This window comes from Eptesicus fuscus, chromosome 12 (genome assembly GCF_027574615.1).
Source record: "Eptesicus fuscus isolate TK198812 chromosome 12, DD_ASM_mEF_20220401, whole genome shotgun sequence".
NCBI classification, from domain to species: Eukaryota; Metazoa; Chordata; class Mammalia; order Chiroptera; family Vespertilionidae; genus Eptesicus; species Eptesicus fuscus.
Window position 1 is genome coordinate 81,164,744 of NC_072484.1, and position 19,766 is coordinate 81,184,509.

Below are 19,766 nucleotides of genomic sequence, written 5' to 3' on the forward strand. Positions count from 1 at the left end.
AGCCAGATGAGACCCTGGGACCAGAGCCTGGTAAAGCAGAGGCTGTGGTCCGAAAACACCCAAGGGCAGGAGTAAGCTGTTATTCAATTTGCCAAGTCAATGAATTTGTTTAACCCAATACAAAGCACTCTAGAATCTGCAAAGAACTTAGCTGTGAATTATTTAAGCCTACTTAGAATGATAACAGTCAAATAAAATAAGCAACGAAGCAATGCTTACCAATTCCTCAAAGCAATCTCAGTTCTTTTAAAGGAATCATTCAAACTACAGAAAACCACCAAGCAATATGGAACCTTTATTTTTATGGTGATTCTGTACATCTGGAGCATGAGAGTAAACCTTTTACAAATGGAACTGATTACTAGAAGAAACAATGACAAAACCAAACTGGTATTTGATGTGAATCCATAGGAGTTTAAGCTTCAAATCCAGCCAAGAAGTTTGTTACAATTTCTTTCAGCTTTGCATCTGACTGTTCTGAGATCTTTCCGTCAGTCCTGTTTGGAAATAAAAGGAGATCATTAGTTCTGACCTGGACAAAAATTCAATGACTAGGTTAACTACAAAATACAAAAGAATTTTAACAAGACTTTATACAATTGTGTTCATACCTGATATTGCCCAACAGGGTTTGGTGTTGGCTGATAACATGAGACAAGAAAGCACTCTCAAACTTTGTGATCTTGCTGGGCTCCAATTTATCAAGATACCCTCTTACACCGGCATAAATAACAGCCACTTGCTCTTCAATAGCCATGGGAGCTGAAGAGAAACAAAAGGATGTCAGTGAGTTGTTCAAATAAATACCATGTTACCAAAGTCAGAGAAAGTTACTTTCCCCTCCATTAACAAGTTTCCTCATATCACTTATTCTCACGTTCTCAGTGAGAAACTCCATCCCACCTCCCTCCCCAGGAAACAGATTTTCTTATATTTGCAAGTCCTAACGTATAATATTAGGGCATTCTCCACAAGCACTGTTTATCACCTGGCAGCGTTTAAATTATTTTGGTTATAAATAATTTGCTAAATTTTTATAACAAGATAAATGCATAATAACACTCCTTTAAATAGCCCAAATTCTACACTCATATAATGGGGTGAGAGGAGCATCAAGTAAGTCTTAATTCCCCAAAAGGTATTAAACATATTTAGTAAGTTTTGCTGGTTATTAAGTCTGTAGCATTTACATTTAAATGATAAGGACTGTCTGTACTTTGATTAAATAAACTAGGCATCAATTGCATTCAAAAAGCAGTACCTCTGGTGAGATAGCAGCATGCATTACAGCTTGTAGGAAGCTATGTGACATTCCCACATAGTAGGAACTTGACCAAATAAAGCGAGCAACTCACAATACTGTCCTTGCTTCAGCAATTCAGTCAGACGTACACCACGACTCAAGAGTTGTTGAGTGGCAGCATCAAGATCAGAACCGAACTGAGCAAAAGCAGCAACCTCACGATACTGAGCCAATTCCAGCTTCATGGTACCTGCCACCTGAAATATAGAATTGGTTAACTCCTACGATACAAAAATACTTCACTCAATGACACAGAGCACTATACAAATACACTTGGATTTTAACCTAATGATACCTCTCCCCAAAAGTGATTCAAATTACCTGCTTCATGGCCCTGGTTTGAGCAGCAGATCCAACACGGGACACAGACAAACCAACGTTAATGGCAGGGCGAATACCTTTGTAGAACAATTCTGTTTCCAAGAAGATCTACAATGTAAGGACAATGCACACGCTAACAAACTTAGAAATCAACATTTCAAAGTTAAGATACTGTGCTGAAAAACTGAAGCCCAAAAACGCTGAGAAAGAATACTAAATGCTCTCTTAGGGTAAATAGCTCCTCAAATCTTTCACAACCCAAATCAACCTATTTATTTCATTGCTGAGATTGGGAGATGTGCATGACATGAAAAAAAGGTAACGTTTTATTAAAATATGAGAGGCCTGGTGCATGAAATCCGTGCGGGGGGGCGGGGGAGAGGAGGTCCCTCAGCCTGGCCTGCACCCTCTCGCAATCCAGGACCACTGGCTCCTAAACCACTCTGCCTGCCTGCTTGATCACCCCTAACCACTCTGCCTGCCTGCCTGATCGCCCCTAACCCCTCACCACCGCAGCTTCTTCAGGAAGGACGTCCGGAAGGTCATTTGGCCATCCAGTCTAATTAGCATATCACACTTTTATTATTATATACAGGTGAAGTGAAAACGATCTCTGGGATTTGCTCAAAATTATGCAGGGGGAAGGATAGCAGGGATATAAATGAAGCAAGAATAAAGTACTCTATACTATAAATTGATATATGGGAAAATATATGGGGTTTTGCTATACTATCCTATTTACTTCTGCATACATTTGAAATTTTCCATAATAAAAAAGTAAAATCAGTTCAGAACTACTATTCTCAACCAATACATTGGAATCACCCTAAGCTTTTACATTTATATTAAGCATAAGAATAATACCTGTCCGTCAGTGATGGAAATGACATTCGTTGGAATGTAAGCAGACACATCACCAGCTTGTGTTTCTATGACTGGTAAAGCAGTCAAGGAGCCACCACCAAAAGAATCGTTCATTTTGGCTGCTCTCTCTAGCAGACGGGAGTGTAGGTAGAACACATCACCAGGATAGGCCTCACGACCAGGGGGTCGGCGCAGCAGCAAAGACATCTGACGATAAGCAACAGCCTATAGTACAGAAAAGGGTTATGAAATCCACCTATTAAGACAGAAGCTACATTTGGTCACATAGTGCAAACATACAGAGTCTAAAAATACATTTATTTTGACCTGTTTGGATAAGTCATCATAGATGATCAAAGCATGTTTGCCATTATCCCTGAAATATTCCCCCATAGAACAGCCAGAATAAGGAGCCAGGTACTGAAGCGGGGCAGCATCAGAAGCGGTAGCTGAAACCACAATGGTGTACTTCATGGCATCTGAGAAAAACACAGATTTGTTTTACAAGGTTGTTAATATTGTGATTTCTAAAGTAGAGGCTACTGTAATAAAAATTATCTAAATGCTTTACTGAGTGATTTACTACTAAGATTAATCTGAGTCAAACAGCTTCTACTTTAAAGAAAATAATAAAACCTTAAAATTTATTGTTTTGTGCTAATTTTTTCATTTATTTTTCTTTTATTTATTGACTATATTAGTATAGAGTTCATTAGAGAGTAATTAAAATGAGCCTTCATTAAGTAGACACTATCCTAAGATTGGCAGCTATAGGACTCCCAGGTAACAACAATGGGACTAAAGTTCTTTAATACCTGCATCTGTAAGTCTCTTCACCAACTGGGCAACAGTGGATCTCTTCTGACCAATAGCAACATAGATACAGTACAGCTTCTTCTTTTCATCCGTTCCATCATTGAAACGTTTCTGGTTAATGATTGTGTCAATAGCAATTGATGTTTTGCTTTAAAAAGCAAAAGTAAACATAAATCTTAACTAAATGTTTAAAAAAATTCTCCAATTAAAATTTCACTACTACAACTAATCCACACATCAAATTTTATTCTCCCCGTTATATCCAAAGCATTTACCATTCCAACTCTATAAAGTAATTTTTTCATAGAGCCTATTTTAGTTAGAACTTTTAACAAGCTACTGAGTCTTTACCCAGTCTGTCGGTCACCAATAATCAGCTCACGCTGACCACGACCAATGGGCACCAAGCTATCCACAGCCTTAATGCCAGTCTGCATTGGTTCCCGCACAGAGATTCGAGGAATGATCCCAGGGGCTTTCAGGCCAACTCGCCTACGGATCTTGGAACCAATTGGACCCTGTTGATAAAAAGAACCCCAGAACAATCAGTCTTGATATTTGTTAGAAACTACAACCACATCAAAAAGGAACTACATCTAATGAATGATAAACCTACCTTCCCATCAATGGCATTACCAAGGGCATCTACTACACGACCCAAAAGCTCCTCGCCAACAGGAACATCCACAATGGCTCCTGTTCGCTTCACAATATCTCCTTCCTTAATTAGTTTATCATTTCCAAACACGACAACACCAACATTGTCAGGTTCCAAGTTCAGAGACATACCCTACATAAAAGACAATTGAACACCAATGAACCCCGAGTGGCTCTTCTCCCCACATACCAACACTACAAGATATGAAAATAGCTATTGGGGAAAAAAGCAGTATTGTTCTTTAGATCTGGTTTACTCTTAAGTATTTTTCCAATAAACAATCTTCTTTGGTGAAGTCTTTTAAAATAGCACCTTGGCCAGATAGCTCAGTTGGTTAAGAGCCTCAACCCAATATGTCAAGGTTGCAGGTTCGATCCCTGGACAGGGCATATACAGGAGTCCACCAATGAATGCATAAATAAGTGGAACAACAAATTAATGTTTCTCTCTCTAAAAATCAATAAATAAAAATTTTAAAAAGGACTTGCTTCTTATCACATCCTCAAAGAGCACGTGGAAGGAAAGAAATTGAACATGGTAAATTTTTCTACTGCATTTCCTTTGACCATAGTTTTTGAGCTGGGTGATCAATATGAAATAGTGATCAAGTGCAATTGGAAATTTTAAGATATAGTTGATTTACATTTTTTTATCTATAAGAAGCTCCATAAACAGTTTAATTATCTAATGAGAACCTCTACTTGTCGGGTTAATGGGAAGTGAAATTAAAAGCTACCCAATCAAGATAAAACTTTCATAATAGTACTGGATCATCTGTCATTACAACCATATTTCAAAATGGTACAATTTTATAGTCCCTAAATCAAAACAAAAAGGCTATTCTAGGAACTCAGTCTGATCAGTAATGTAAGATCTGGTATAGCTATCATAAGCTCTCTGATGATATACATCCACTTTTTTCTACTAGGTTGAGCCTAGAATATAGAGGAATATCGTAGAATATTATTGGAGGTACTGAATCTTCAGTCTAAATCTGACTTCAATATAAGTCACTAACCACATGTAGCTTCTTAAATTTAAACTCAAAATTTTAAATGTGGTCCCTTAGGTCACACCAGCTACCTTTTACATGCTCAAGGGTCTCATACATACACTAGTTACCATATTAAACAGCGCAGACATCGAATATTTCTGTCATTGCAGAAAGTTCTATTGACGGTATGGGCTAAGACTCTTAAAAGCTAAAAGGAGGCTCGAGAGCTCATTGATTTCAGCCTAAGCTTTCAAAGACATATAAGATACACACACTGAAGATAAAAGAGGTTAAATTTTTAGACACTGATAAAACTTTTGGCCCTACAATTCGTCTTGTACATATGAGGTGGCTCTTTTTCCATACTAGCAAGAGGACCAAGACGATCCTTTCCCCTATGTGTGTACTACTGCCCCTGGTCTATCTAGACATCAGGCTCTGCTTTCCGCAGAGAACTATGATTCCTACAACTTTTAATTCTCACTGGACTGGCCAACTAGGCTTAACCTCGTAGAAAGAAGTGGGCTTGTATCCTCAGAGAACTTATGATAGCGACCTCTCACCAATAGATCTATTCTTACTAGAAATACAAAGTCAGTGACTTTGAACTTTCCACCAGAAATGAATTTATTAATTTAATTAAATGAGTTTAATTAAAGTTAGCAAATGCTTTTATATAAGATGATCTTCACAGCTACAAAGAACAGACTTAAACTTCTTAGAATTTGGGTTTTACTAAACTTATATTTAGGAGCTAATGGCTACAACTTATGTGTAAATCAGTTTCTAGAGTAAAAACCCTTAAATTTATTTTCACAATCTATGACATTGACCACAAAAACCCTGAGGCAGATTGAGATTTAAAGTAAAAACTAAATTAATTAATTAAAAATTAAGGGGAAAAAATGACATAATCTGATTTACTAAATCATTAACTAAATGAAGACAACAACCCTAAAACAGCAAAATACTATTTTATAATTTACCTTTAAGCCTGAAGAAAACTCTACCATTTCTTCTGCTTGAACATTCCTCAGCCCATGTACTCTGGCAATACCATCACCAATACTTAAGACACGCCCAGTCTCTTCAAGGTCAACAGAGGTATCAGCTCCAAGAATTCGCTCTTCAAGAATAGAGGACATCTCGGCAGTGCCTATTGAGAGCAATTCCATTACAAATAATAATCTGGCCCCAGTTTCTTTTCAAAACCTATTTGCATAACAACATGAATAATATAGTTTTGTGATCACAATGATCAAATTATATTCCAAAATGCAATATATATAGTTCTATTCAAAAAAGCTTGAGACCTATGAAAAAGAACCCAAGTGATTCAGAGAAAACTCCACAAGACAGATAAAAAACTAATAAAATTAAAATATCCTTAAAATAAACTTGCAAGGGCAAATTCATAGATTAGCAGCTATTGCCTTTGAAAAACGTAAGAGGTAAAAACTGCCTACTTTTTGTAATTTTTTTTAGGAGAGGAAAAAAATCTTTCATAGATCAGAAAGTGTGTCCACCACCTGACATGTGCACATTCTGTTTCCACCCAACATTATCAGAAGAAGCTGTACTAACATCAAAAGAGAAATATATAAAACTGTAGTTCATTTCACTAGAACAAGCAAACCTACCAACACAGTAAATGGCACATTGTGGGTTAAGAATCTGAGGTTCGGCCGGGCAGGTGTGGCTGACCTATGAACCAGGAGGTCACAGTTCAATCCATCCATGTCAGGGCACATGCACAGGTTTCAGCTTGATCCCCGATAGGGGGTGTGCAGGAAGCAGCTGATAAATGATTCTCTCTCATCGATGTTTCTCTCTCTCTCTCCCCTTCCTCTCTGAAATCAATAAAAATATATTTAGAAAAAGAAAAAAAAAATCTGGAGTTCCGCAGTAACTAAAATTGAGAGAAAAAATTAACAAGTAGGGAAAAAAAGCCTGCAACAACTATGTAACTTATCTTTCATTTAATGAGAGGGTAGTAAGTGTGGTGTAGATTTAGAAATAATGACTCACCAGTCTTCTGAAGAAGAGTGTTAGAGGCATGGAGATTCCTTGTAGCAATGAAGGATGATCCCAAAGCATTTTTGGAGACCTAGGGCAAAAAATGTATTTTTAAAATCTGATTTTTAAAAAGGCCTTTATAAAACTGGCTAGCTTGAATGCAAGCTTAGTTTGATCAAGTTATCTACTAAGATATTAATTATACTCGAGGTCACAGTTGGATTCCTAGTCAGGGCACAAGCCTGGGTTGTGGGCTTGGTTCCCAGTGTGGGGTGTGCAGGAGGCAGCCGATCAATGCTTCTCTCTCTCCCTTCCTCTATGAAATCAATAAAAAAATACTTGTTTTTAATCAAGAAAACAAAAAACTGTCAATGTTGACATTTGATTAGAAACTATGCTACCAGTGGTTGTGTTAGGGCAGTATGTCTATTTCACCCTTCAAGTTGAGACTACTTTTAAGGTGGAAAAAAATAAATGTAAAAGCGCTTACACAGGATTTAAGTACAGGTTATGTTCGAGAGAGAAGTAATGAAGGGCACTGACCTTTACAGGTATTTCCCAACCTATGTTCTATTTTCCTCGAGTCCTCAATCACTGCCTAACAATTCCCCAAGGACGGAATCTTAAAACCTGTCCAAGTACCACAAAGCAAGCTCTCCTGCTAGCCTGGGACAATGCACAAGCCGGCTTCCCGGCCGTCACGGTACCGGCCACAGGTACTGGGTTGTGCTGGGTTTTCATAATCCTTTCAGCATTCAGCACTAAGAGGACGCCCACCCACGTATTCAGAAAACCCCCTTCATTTACCGCTCCCCTCTGCACTGACCTCCGGGCAGAGTGCAATGCCGGGGCCCGCTGACCTTCACAGGCCAGGCGTCCGCAGCTCGCTCTGACCTTCAGCGAGGGAGTCCCGGAGAACCAGCGGGGCCCGGCCACCCCGTTTCCGCCCAGGCTTCGGACAGCTAGCGCCCAGGCCCTGACCTTCCCCCAAGGCCCCTCGCGAGCCGCTCTCAACCCAAGAAGGGAATCCTCCGGAGGCCCCATCCCTGGACAGCACCAAGGTCACTGTCCCCCCTGCACCACTCTGCACCATCTCGCACGGATGGCGAACACAAGGGCCTTTCCGCCGCTCTCCTGCCCAGCCGGGCCCGGCCGGAGCAGCCAGCAGTGCAAGATGGCGGCGCCTGCCACAGCCCCTCACCCTCCTTGCAGCAAGAGCTCCCGAGCCAGCGCCCCACCATCACCCGCTGCCGCGCGCACGGGCCACCTCCTCCCGCCGGTGCCCTGCGCTCACCAGCCCGGCCCGCCGAGGGAGGGCGCGGGCTACGGCCGCGGCGACGCGCACGGACAGCATCTTTGCAGCTCCTCGGAAGTTCCTCTGCAGCCGCAGCCTCGGACTGACTGGGACAAAATGGCTGAGCGGCGAGGAAGGTCAAGGCAGCCAGCCCACCTGACCCGGAAGTACCGCCCCTCGCTTTCACCTCCCGGATGCAAATCTGCCTTTCGCGAGGTGGGGGTGGTTACTTTTTTTTTTAGGTATTATTTTTTTAGATGTAAATTTCAAAATGAATGGTTAGACCTTTGCCAGCTTCCGCGCAGGCATTGCTTACACGTTTACTTTGGTCTTTGCAGTTAACCTTGTGCCTGCCCGGGGCGACCACGTGGGTAGCGGAACCAGACAGGAAGCAGTTCCCTGGCCCCGTTCCGGTCACAGGTGGCGGTGACACCCCGTCTGAGGGCGCGGCAGGCAGGTTGACCATGAAGCAGGTTGGAGGTGTCAGGTCTGAGGCTGTCGCTACGAAACAGTTTTCTGCAGAAAAAGGTGATTCTCAGATCAATGGGGCCCCACCCCAGACCCTCTGTGTCAAAAATTTGGGGCTCTGAATTTTGACAAGTACCCGTGGACGAAAGAGGGGCCACATACTAAACTTGACAAGCTCAGGGGAGGCCTATGTGCGTGTGGTTTTAATGTGGAAATATGTAAAATAGTGTGTGTCTAATTTACAGGTTCCTGTAACAATGAACAAAAATAAGAAATCCCATGGAAAAGTATACATTGCAGGAGCAGTATCAAGAATCACTCACAGTGTTAACTACAATCATGGAGGGGGCAGAGAACTTTCCATGGAAGAGTAGCTGAGTGGCAGCGCTAGCAGTTGAATGCTGTCAACAATTTTATTTTATCTTATTTATTTTTTTAATCCTCACCCAGGGACATGTTTCCATTGATTTTTATAGAGGGTGGGCAGGGGAGAGAAACATCGATTGGCTGCCTTTTGTATGTGCCCCACCGGCCCGGTAACTGGTATATGCCCTGATTGGAATGGAACCTGCCATCTTCTGGTAAGGAAGGACGCTCCAAACAACTGAGCCACACCGGCCAGGGCTGTCAGCTATTTATTTTAAAAGTCTCCAGCACATTTAGCTCTTTGGTAGTGGAGACTAACGGGTAAGACTAAGGTTGCTGCAGTTTATAATGCCAGGGTAAAATGAAAAATTTAAGCTAGTGCACACAAACATCTGCTATCCAAAAAAACAAGTTTCAGGTATTTTTTTTTAAGACAAGCAATTCAAGTTAATGATCAAAGTATAAGAAAACACAGCGTGGCTCTATGCGATTCTATTCTCGTCCTGTAGATTATACCATGGAGGGCGGAGGGCGAGGCGAGGTGGCCAGCAGGGAGAGGCTTGCAGTGCTGGAGCCTTGCAGCAGCCTGCAGTCCTAGTGAAAACTACAACTCCCAGAAGTCCCGGGCCCCTAAGGGGCTGGATCCACGGCGTGTGGGCGGGGCCTTCAGAGCAAGCCCGGCAATTCTCCGGCGGGGAGCTACTCCCGAAGTGGCGGGAGCAGCCGCAATGGAAGCGCCTGGGGAGAAAGAGGCGCAGGTGAGGGGCGGGAGCCGGCATTTGCCGCGTCCTAGAAGCGGAGTCTTTGACACACCCGCCCGCAGGGCAGATCTGCTAGGTTTGGTTACTTAGTCCGGGGGCCCATCTTTAGTCCTCCTTCGAGTTCTTTGATTCCCCTTTCTACTTGGACCGCCCTGGAAAGGGCTTTTCCCTCCCTTCCCCTGCTTAGTCTTGCGCTTGAAGGGGAGTTGAGGAGCCCCCTGGTACAAAATCCCTCCCAGCCGACTGAAGGGGGATGCAAGATGCTACTCCTTGAGAGTAGCTTATCTTGTCCCATAGTTGGAATCAGAGGAGCCAACAATCTTGGGGTTTAATCACCAGGTACTCTCTCATAAATTGTGGAAGGCCATAGCAAAGAAAAGGAAAGGTCTTTTTTTGTCCTTACACACTCCTGACCTGCCTCCGTGTCCCACATCCCAGCCCTACGAGCCTCTGTGGGGCTTGTGTATTGTGGACAACTCTTTTTTCAGAGTTTGCATGGGTACTAATGCTTTAGTAAGCACATGCATACTGATCTTTTAAATTATTTGAGTGGTGCAAGTTACTAGCCTATATGCCGCTTTTGTTCCTTTGGGAATGGATGGATTGTTTTCTGGTCATTTTGTTCCTTGTGATTCCTCACTTATTTCCTGACATCTGGTATGTATCTTCTTAAAGACAAGTTAAGATGTGAAGTAAGTAGGACTTCAGAATATTCATAGAAAGCATTTTGTTTGCTTCTGATCGCTTACTTGTATTACTTCCTTTGTGCCATTACAGTAAACAAGACTTAAAGTATTTGCCTTCCTTTTCATGGTTAGGTTGCTGCGTGGTTGAAAAAGATATTTGGAGATCATCCTATTCCACAATATGAGGTCAATGCCCGGACCACAGAGATCTTACATCACCTTTCAGAACGCAACAGGGTCCGGGACAGGGATGGCCACCTGGTAATAGAGGACTTGAAACAGAAAGCAAGTGAATATGAATCAGAAGGTGAGATTAATTCCAGAGTTTTTGAATGAGATAATAACCAGAAGGAACCAAATTTTATAACACTAAAGTGTACAAGAGTAATTGAGTATAGAAAAGTCTTTAGGATTCTCTTGTTTGTTTTTAGAGAGGAAGGGAGAGGGAGAGAGAAAGAAACATCTATGTGAGAGAAACATCGATTGGTTGTCTCCCATACACACCTTGACTGGGGATGGAACCCACAACCTGGGCATGTGCCCTGACCCGGAATTAAACCCGAAACTTTTCGGTGTATGGGAGGATGCTCCCCACTGGCCAAGGCTGATATACCATTTACATGAAATGTCCATAGTAGACAAATGAGTAGAGACAAAACGCATATTAGTGGTTGCTAGGGCTTCGTGGGTTGGGAATTGGAAAATGATTGCTAAGAATTGGGGTTTCTTTTGGGGTGATGCAAATGTTCTGAAATTGACTATATTGATGGGTATGCCACTCTTAATATACTAAATGCCATTGAATTACAGGTATGTATACTTTAGGTGGGTGCATTGTATGATATGTGAAAGATTTCAGTTAAACTGTTAAAAATTAAAAATAAAACAAAACAAACATCTAGAATTATTTTATCTTTTCAGCCAAGCATCTTCAAGACCTTCTCATGGAGAGTGTGAATTTCTCCCCTGCCAGTCTCTCCAGCACTGGTTCTAGGTATCTGAACGCTTTGGTTGACAGTGCAGTGGCCCTTGAAGTAAAGGATACCTCAGTATCTAGGTAATTTTTACGATAGTTTTCATTTCTGTAATCATATATGTTATAAGGTCTTGACCTAAAAGACTGTTTAAACACTCAGTGTAATTCTGTGTGGGAAATGAACAATAAGTGCCCAAACACTGAATTTAATTAACTCTTTATCGTTGCTAGTGAGTATGTGTAATTCATTCAGGTAAACTTAGTATTGGTTAAATTTTAGTGTTTTCTCCTTCCAGGATCAGGTTTTTGAAGTTTGATTTGCATGTATATTTGAAAAGGTATTAGGTATCACTTACATTGTTCCTTATAAGTATACCATGAGAAAAGTCGTAGCTAAATCATCTGGTTGAGCATACTGAATTTTGGTTATGTTCCTACCCTACGGGTAGAGTAGTTTAAGGACCTTTATTCTTTGTTACAGGCATTTCACCTGTATAACGACATTATTCTTCCATTAACCCCAAGAGGAAACTGAAGTTCAGGAGGGGTGTTAAATAACTTCTCTGAGCTAGTAAATGGCAGAGTTGAGGTTCAAACCCTGTCTGACTCCCAAGTCTATATGAATATCACTGGTGGCCATATCTTAGCTAGGACGACAACTATAACTTACGGAGAACTGTACAGCTGTTCTGCTTCACTGTCAATATAAGGGCTTGGAATTTATATATATGCTCAAGAGTAGTGTTTCAGGAATAAAAACGTATATTGTATGGCAGCAGACATCTAGACTTAAGTCCATTTAGTAGATGCTAAATACTGGTTATATGCCATATACACACATATACATAGCATTGGAGAAGCAGAGATGAATAGGATAGTAATTGCAGTCAAGAACAATCTCTGCTCGTGGTCAAATAAGGGAGGCTCATGTAAAAGTATAACACCGAGTGTCACAGCTGTAACATAACAGGAATGTGCAAGCTATAGCTTGGGCACAGAGAAAAGGGAAGTGAATTCCAGGATGGGAGTCCATCTTATTTGCGTTTTGAAAGACAAGGAAATTTGCCAGGTGAAGAAAGGCTTTGCAGGCAATGAGAACAGCAGGTACAAAATAGAGGTACGAAACAGTGTGGTTATGGAAGAATCTACATAGAGGTCAAGTCATTGTTAGAAATGAGGGATAATTGTAATTATTCTCCTTGATGTCCATTTATGTGACCAGATTTTTTTTTTTAGTTTTCTCTCTACAGTGAATGATTTGACCTCTGATCTTTTTCATACCAAATCCAAAAATGAAGAACTCAAGCTTGAATTGGTAAAACTTGAAAAAAAATTAACTGCAAGTTTAGTATTAGAAAAATGTCTGCGAGAGTAAGTAACTGAATTGGAAATGGTGACAATTTTTATTAAAAGGCAATAATAGGACTTTATCATATTTAGTTTTTAAGAAATGGGGTCCATAAAATGTTTTTTAAAGTAGAAAATGACTTGAATGGAGGTTGGGCATAGACTTTCACCTTTTACTTAATACAGTTTTTCCTTCTTTTTTACAAATAACCTGGGTTTGTTCATTTTTTAAATGTATGTGAACTTTCTTTTCTTTTTTTTAATAAACTATAGGGCAACTTAAAGTGCATTATATTTTGTTGCTCTTTTTTTTTTTTTTATGCTAGTTCTCTACTATCTCTCTTGATGCTCTGGGCCTTTTTTAGGTCCTGTTGTCCCAGACATTAGATGCTGCAGATCAGGAATATGCTTATGCACACATAAAGTGGCAGTATGTAAATTTAATCAATAAATATTGACTGTGTATATGCAAGGCACTGTGTTATGTCACATGTAGGAGAGAGGCCTTTTGGGACCTCCATAATTCAAATTGGCTTTAGGGTATTTTTTAAATGATTTCAGAGAGGAAAAGAGAGGGAGAGAGATAGAAACATCAATGATGAGAGAGAATCATTGATCCCCACTAGGGATCCAGCCTGCAACCTGGGCATCAAGCCCTGAACCCGGGAATCAAACCATGACTCCTGGTTCATAGGTTGATGCTCAACCACTGAGCCATGCCAGCTGGGCAGCTTTATGGTATTTTTAGTCACTTTTCTAAGCAGCAATTTACTTTCTCTAAGAATAATTGGCATAAATTAACCTTAAAATTATTTCATATTTCTTGAGAAAAACCCCAGATGTCAACATCAAGGGGAGGATGACCTAAAAGAATGCCTGTTAATTAGTGTGGGATATAAATTTTATGGTAGAAAATCCAGCAACTATGTTATGTATTCTTATCTAATTCAGCGTTGAATCCAAAAAGTAATAGAGCTTTTTTTTTTAAATAATAATTTCACTGAGGAGAAAAAAATGTTTCAATTTTACTTTTTAAAGGGATCTCAAGAAGACAGAGTTGCAGCTGTCTACAGAAAGGGCCAAAGTTAACAATCGTCTTCAGAACATGGACTTCCTAAAAGCAAAGTCAGAGGAGTCCAGATTTGGAATCAGAGCTTTAGAGGTATGTATGAAGGACTGAAAAATGTTAGGTCTCTTCATACTTCTTTTTGACCTTCATCTTCACAACTAGGCAGTATTAGCAATCCTTTTTTACAGACAAGGGAACTACAGAGAAAATCGGTAACTGCCCAAGGTTTCATAGCTGCTTATCAGTAGATCCAGATTCCCATGCAGGCAGCCAGGCCCCGAAGCTCAGGATCTTAAGAAGCACTGTGCCCATCCTACCACATACCTGTGGCTCTGGAAAGATTGACATGCAACATAAAAGTGCTTAGATGCATGTTTCATCTGTGATTTGTAGCTTCTCTTTACTGGGTTATATGTTGAAACATTTAATAATGATCACTTAGAAAATAATTTTCTTAACTGAACCCCCCTTTTTTGTATCCGTAGGAGAAACTATCGGCCAGAGGCATGGAGGCTTCTCTGTCTCATCAGTCACTAGTAGAACTTTCAGAGGTGAGCTTAGTTTAACCCGGTTTAACTTTCTTTAAAATCTTAGTGCACAATCTGCTTTTTCACTTGTTTCTTTTTATAGAGCTTTATTCACTGTTAACCTGATTTCTTTTCCTTTATCTCTGTACTTGATGTTCATCAGTATTCATATCTTTATTCCTTGTTTAGCTGTATATATCCTCACATTAGTTTAGATTTCTTTATTACTGTATGCTAGAAACTCTTAGCTGGAGTCAGTTATACACTATTGATTTATTTATTAAACAAATTTATTGAGGAACTATGTGCTAACCATCTAGGTCTTCCTCCTTCTTCTCTTTCAAAGTACAGTAAAAACGCAGGCCCCGAAACTGCAGAATGTAATTCTGGGTTTTTAGGTTTTATAAAGATTTTATCTGCTTTGGTGGGAAAAGGAAATAATAAGGACTTTGTGGTATTTTATTACTCTGTGTGTTTTGTTTGTTTGTTTGTTTTTAATCCTCACCTAGGATATTTTTTCCAATTGATTTTTTTAGAGAAAATGGAAGGGAGGGGGAGAGACAGAGAGAGAGAAACATTGCTGTGAGAGAGACAAATCGACTGGTTGCCTCTCGAACATGCCCCGACTGTGGTCGGAAATCAAGCCTGCAACTGAGGTACATGCCCTCAACCAGACTTGAACCCAAGACTCATCAGTCTTCAGCCAACACTCTAACCATTGAGCAAAACCGGCTAGGGCTCTTTTGGAATCTAAAGTTGACAATTCATAAACTTTTCAATTTTAATGAAAATTCGTGCACTCAGGGGTTGGGGGGGTCCCTCGGCTCGGCCCACACCCTCTCACAATCTGGGACCCCTCGGGTAGGGTCCTTAGGCCTGGCCTGAGATCAGGGCCTATCGGGACTTTCCTTTCATCAGCTGCAGGCAGCTGGCCCCACCCCCGCCACTGCCACTGCTTGCCATCTGTGCAACACTGCCCCCGCTCCCCTGCCCACTGGTGGCCTCCCTCTGCAGGCGACAGGCGTGGGGTGTGATGGCTTGGCTGGTCTGGGCTTCACTCTGTGGGGCGATCGCTGGCCGGCCACACACCTGCCACAGAGTCACAGCCAGTGGCCTGGGCCTCCCTCTTTCTTTGCTGGGGGGTGGGACCAGCCCTGCGAGGGGTTGTCTGCCTACCTGATTGCCCCTAACCACTTGCCTGCCTACTTGATCACCCCTAATCACTGGTCTGCCTGCCTGATCGCCCATAACCACTCTGCCTGCCTGCTTGATCTCCCCTAACTGCTTGCTTAGCGGCGGAGCCAGCCCAGGGAGGGGCCCTCTGCCTACCTCATTGCCCCTAACCACTTGCCTGCCTACCTGATCACCCCTAACCATTGGTCTGCCTGCTGATCACCCCTAACCACTCTGCCTGCCTACCTGATCGCGCCTAACCACTTGCTTGGGGGCAGGGCCTGCCCAGCAGGGGGTCATCTGCCTACCTGATCACCCCTAACCACTGGCTTGCCTACCCTAACCACTTGCCTGCCTGCCTGATCGCCCCTAACCACTCTGCCTGCCTGCCTGATCATCCCTAACTGCTTGCTTGGGGTCAGGGCCAGCCCAGCGAGGGGCCGTGGTGGTTCTGGTCTCTGGTCATTCCAGTCATTACGCTTATGGTGGCTGGCCTTTTATTATATAGGATTATTTCATTGTTTTTCCATCACCATTTATCCCCCGTATATATTTTATTATTCTTAAGATTTTTTTTATACTTTGATTTTTGGAATCTAAAGTTGACAATTCATAAATATGTATTTGAGATTCTAATTGTTCCCTTATATTTCAGTTCCTCTTAATCACATTATTTTGGGTTCCTAGACAGCATACTTAGATCCTGTTTTTAGTAAATGGGAGTAAAACTTTTCTATTTTAAGCATCTTGTAAAGACTGTTTCCATTGGAAGTGAGTTTATCTGTTTATCTTTGAAACTCTTTATTTGATCTGTTATTTTAAATTCCTAGTGTTAATGCTTTACTATGTTTTACTTCAGAAATGAGCAGTATTTAATTGTGAATATCTCTATTACTCTATGACTCTGTTTTGTTTTGTTTTCATCCCCAGAAACTGGAAGAACTAAAACAACAGACTATACCTTTGAAGAAAAAATTGGAGTCCTATTTAGATTTAATGCCGGTAATCATTTTTATGAAATAAAAAAAGCAGATGTCTTTTTTAGTATGCACTAAATGATCATGAAAATAGTGAATCCATGCTTAAGGATTTAAAGTTCAAGCTGAATTTCAATGGGTATACCCTCTGTAAGATTTTTGACTTTTGAAAGGATCATTGCATTTTTTTCCCCTTGAGCCCTAATTAAGTTAATATAACCTTTCCTTATTTTGTTTTCCATTAAAAGGATCCATCTCTTGCTCAGGTGAAAATTGAAGAAGCAAAGCTAGAATTAGTAAGTTTCGGTTTTTTTCTTCAGCTTTTAAAAAAGAAATAAAATAAATGCTGATCTAGCTAAAGCTCCCTTCATCCTTCTTTCTTCCTCCTCAAAGCTAAACCATAGACCCAAAGTTGCTGTGTATCATTCTCATGCATCTTTTAATAATTCTTTTGGCATATGTATATATGTTCTTTTCCACAAAAAGAATACATAGTGGTCTTTTATGTCTTTAAAATTCTTGCTTAGATTGTCTTTGGTGGAAGGGGTGGGTGAATGAGACACAGAATATTCTAGGCAAAAGGAATTGGTCAATGCTCCAGAGCCAAAAATGGAGGGCTTTTCCAAGCTTAGGGAAATGATGAGGTCCAGCTGCCTGGGAGTATTCAGTGGAAGATAGGACTGAAGAAGGCCAATTGGCTTATGATGTAAAGGGCCTGTGGTATTAAAGAGGGTGGGTTCTGTAGGAGACCACGGAAAGTTGCTGTTACGGAAAGTTGGAATTACAGAAGTACATTGTTTAAGGAGTAAAGGTCAGGAAAATCTACTCCTATATCATTAGACTAAATCATCTCTCTAAGGCTTTTTTCCCCTCTTTAGATGTCGATTACACTCAGGAGTCTGAAAACTTCTGGGGTTTGGAAAAGAGGAGAAATGTAAAAGGGAATGTCTAAAAGCATATTTAATATTTATAATGTTTTTTCATTTTTGTTTTAATGGGTTTTTTTTGTATTTCCCTTATTTTAAATAGGGGTAGAAGTTAGAGCACCTGTTTTATGTCCTTCTTTATAGTACTTTAGGTGTTTCTTTCTTCCTTTAGGCTACCATTGAAGCTGAACTCACAAAGGAAGTAGAAATGATGGAACTGTGACCAGAGCCAAATAAACTTGGTGCTCCCGAAGAAAGTAAATTAAATAGGACTTTAATCTTAAGATGAAAAACACCTTAAGAGTAATAAAATATATAGGGGAGAATAAATGATGATGGAAAAAATAAAATAAAAAATATATATTTAAAAGGACTTTGTTTCCTCTTGGCATTCCTTGATAACTTAATGTCTGTGTTCTTAGCTGAGATAATGTCACTATTGATAGGATAGTGGTTTCTGCTATGTATTGCATTTTTGTGCCCAAATACATAGTTTTCAGAATAAAAATGTTGGTTTTCTATATTATTGGTGGTTCATTGTCCTTCAGTGGTTCTATTAGGTGAATACGATGACAGTTGTCATGTAGTCACTCGTTAGGTCAGTTAAGCGAAAAGGAAAGGTTCTCTAACTCCAGTTATTTTCTTCCCTCTCCAGGGGTTTGCTTTCTGATCAGCTCACCTGCCTACCTCCAAATGTTAATATATGCAGAAATTTAATTTATGAAAAAGATGGCCTTTAAAGTCAGTGGTAGAGACAAGCAAAATAGAGACAGACTTACAGATAGGGGACAGTCAGACAACTCTGGGGGGATGGAGGGATTGACCTAAAAAAAAAAAAGAACTGTGGGCATGGACAACAGTGGTGATTGTGGGGGATGAGGAGGGTACATGGACGTGGAAGGTCATAGAAGGGATAAATGGTGATGGAAAAAATAAAAGTGGTGGACAAATGGGTAATTGAACACATGGTGTTAAATCCATAGTCACACCTTATATCAGGATAGTTACAAAGGATCAGAGATTTAAGTATTTTAAAAAGTACAAGAAATCATGGAGGAGTTTTAATATTTTGACTTTGAAATAATCATAGAGTCAGAAACATGACAAAAATCCAGGAACCATAAATGAAATTTTTGAAATATTTAAAATTCCTGCATGGCAGAATCTTTCATGGATATGACAAATATGCAGGGAAGAAGGAAGAGAATTTTTCACTATGCACCTTTTTGTATCTTTAAAAGTTTCATACCATGTGATTAGGAAGCAATTAGTTTTTTGAAAATTATCTAAATGACCTTCAAAATTTTCACCCTAGCTGGTTTTGCTCAATGGTTAGAGCATTGGCTTGTGGACTGAAGAGTCCCGGGTTTGATTCTGGTCGGGCTTAATTCCCAGTAGGGGGCATGCAGGAGGCAGCTGATCAATTATTCTCATCATTGATGTTTCTATCTCTTCCTCTCCCTTCTCTCTGAAATCAATAAAAGTATATTTTTTAAAAATTTCCTTCCTCTCCTTTTCCACAAATATGTGGCTAAATATAATACAAAAAAAAATTGCATTTCCGTTTTTTGAAACTGTCCATATTCTTTAGCCATTTAGGTATCATGGTTTGGTCTTTTAGTTTATAGGAGTTCCTTAGATAATAGCTAAACTAATATTTTATTCCACCAGACTATATTCAGGATCCCAAACTTGCTTCTAGGCCTATTTGTGCCCTTCCTTGTCAAACCCACTTTTAGCAAGAACTGTATAATCAGGTAATATGTGGTGAATAGTGAATTACCTTCTGGGGGAAACTAAGTCAGTAATTTCTGGCCAGACAATTTATATACGCAAATTAAGTTCCATAGGGTTCAAAGATTCAAACACAACAGATGAAATAATAAGTATATTAGAAAAGCCACTGGGAGAATTTTGAATCTTAAAGAAGTGGCATTATGAGTATGTTTAAGTAATATATGTCTAAAAGGCTTCAGAAATAAGAAGACAAATAAAACCAAACAAATAAATAAAACTGAAAAAACTTACAAGTACTTTGCATAAAAATAAGACATCAAATTTAAGGACAGGGGGTCCAGAGAGGGGGGTTAGTTTAATTGCTACTGGTTTTCACAAGATAAAATGGGCAGTGTTTCTTGCCCTAGTCTGGTTTTGATCACAGATTTTTTTTCTTCCTAGCCCATTGAGACAAATTGGCAACCAATTTTCACTCAGCTTCCCAGCT

General features: G+C 40.3%; 2 protein-coding genes across 3 annotated transcripts; one reads left to right on the forward strand and one right to left on the reverse strand.

Moving 5' to 3' along the window:
- Positions 1–275: 275 nt before the first annotated feature.
- ATP5F1A (ATP synthase F1 subunit alpha) lies at positions 276–8,396 on the reverse strand. 2 transcript variants are annotated; one of them, XM_008158009.3, is made up of 12 exons: positions 8,267–8,396; positions 6,985–7,063; positions 5,943–6,112; positions 3,921–4,094; positions 3,656–3,822; positions 3,304–3,452; positions 2,816–2,967; positions 2,489–2,713; positions 1,625–1,732; positions 1,356–1,500; positions 612–762; positions 276–497 (listed from the first exon to the last, which is right to left on the reverse strand). In XM_008158009.3, exons 1-12 carry the CDS (start codon positions 8,324–8,326, stop codon positions 416–418), a joined length of 1,662 nt encoding a protein of 553 aa, XP_008156231.1. In that variant the 5' UTR covers positions 8,327–8,396; the 3' UTR covers positions 276–415. The 2 variants fall into 2 exon arrangements, with proteins under 2 accessions (XP_008156231.1, XP_054580075.1); XM_054724100.1 differs by lacking the exon at positions 8,267–8,396 and adding an exon at positions 6,597–6,865 and having other exon boundaries at positions 6,985–7,052.
- Positions 8,397–9,739: 1,343 nt separating this feature from the next.
- On the forward strand, positions 9,740–18,062 carry HAUS1 (HAUS augmin like complex subunit 1). The gene is made up of 9 exons (XM_008158001.3): positions 9,740–9,858; positions 10,680–10,854; positions 11,469–11,604; positions 12,760–12,894; positions 13,909–14,032; positions 14,425–14,490; positions 16,570–16,641; positions 16,865–16,912; positions 17,715–18,062. The coding sequence occupies exons 1-9, from the start codon at positions 9,829–9,831 to the stop codon at positions 17,763–17,765; spliced, it is 837 nt and encodes a 278-aa protein (XP_008156223.2). The 5' UTR covers positions 9,740–9,828; the 3' UTR covers positions 17,766–18,062.
- The last annotated feature ends 1,704 nt before the right edge of the window (positions 18,063–19,766 follow it).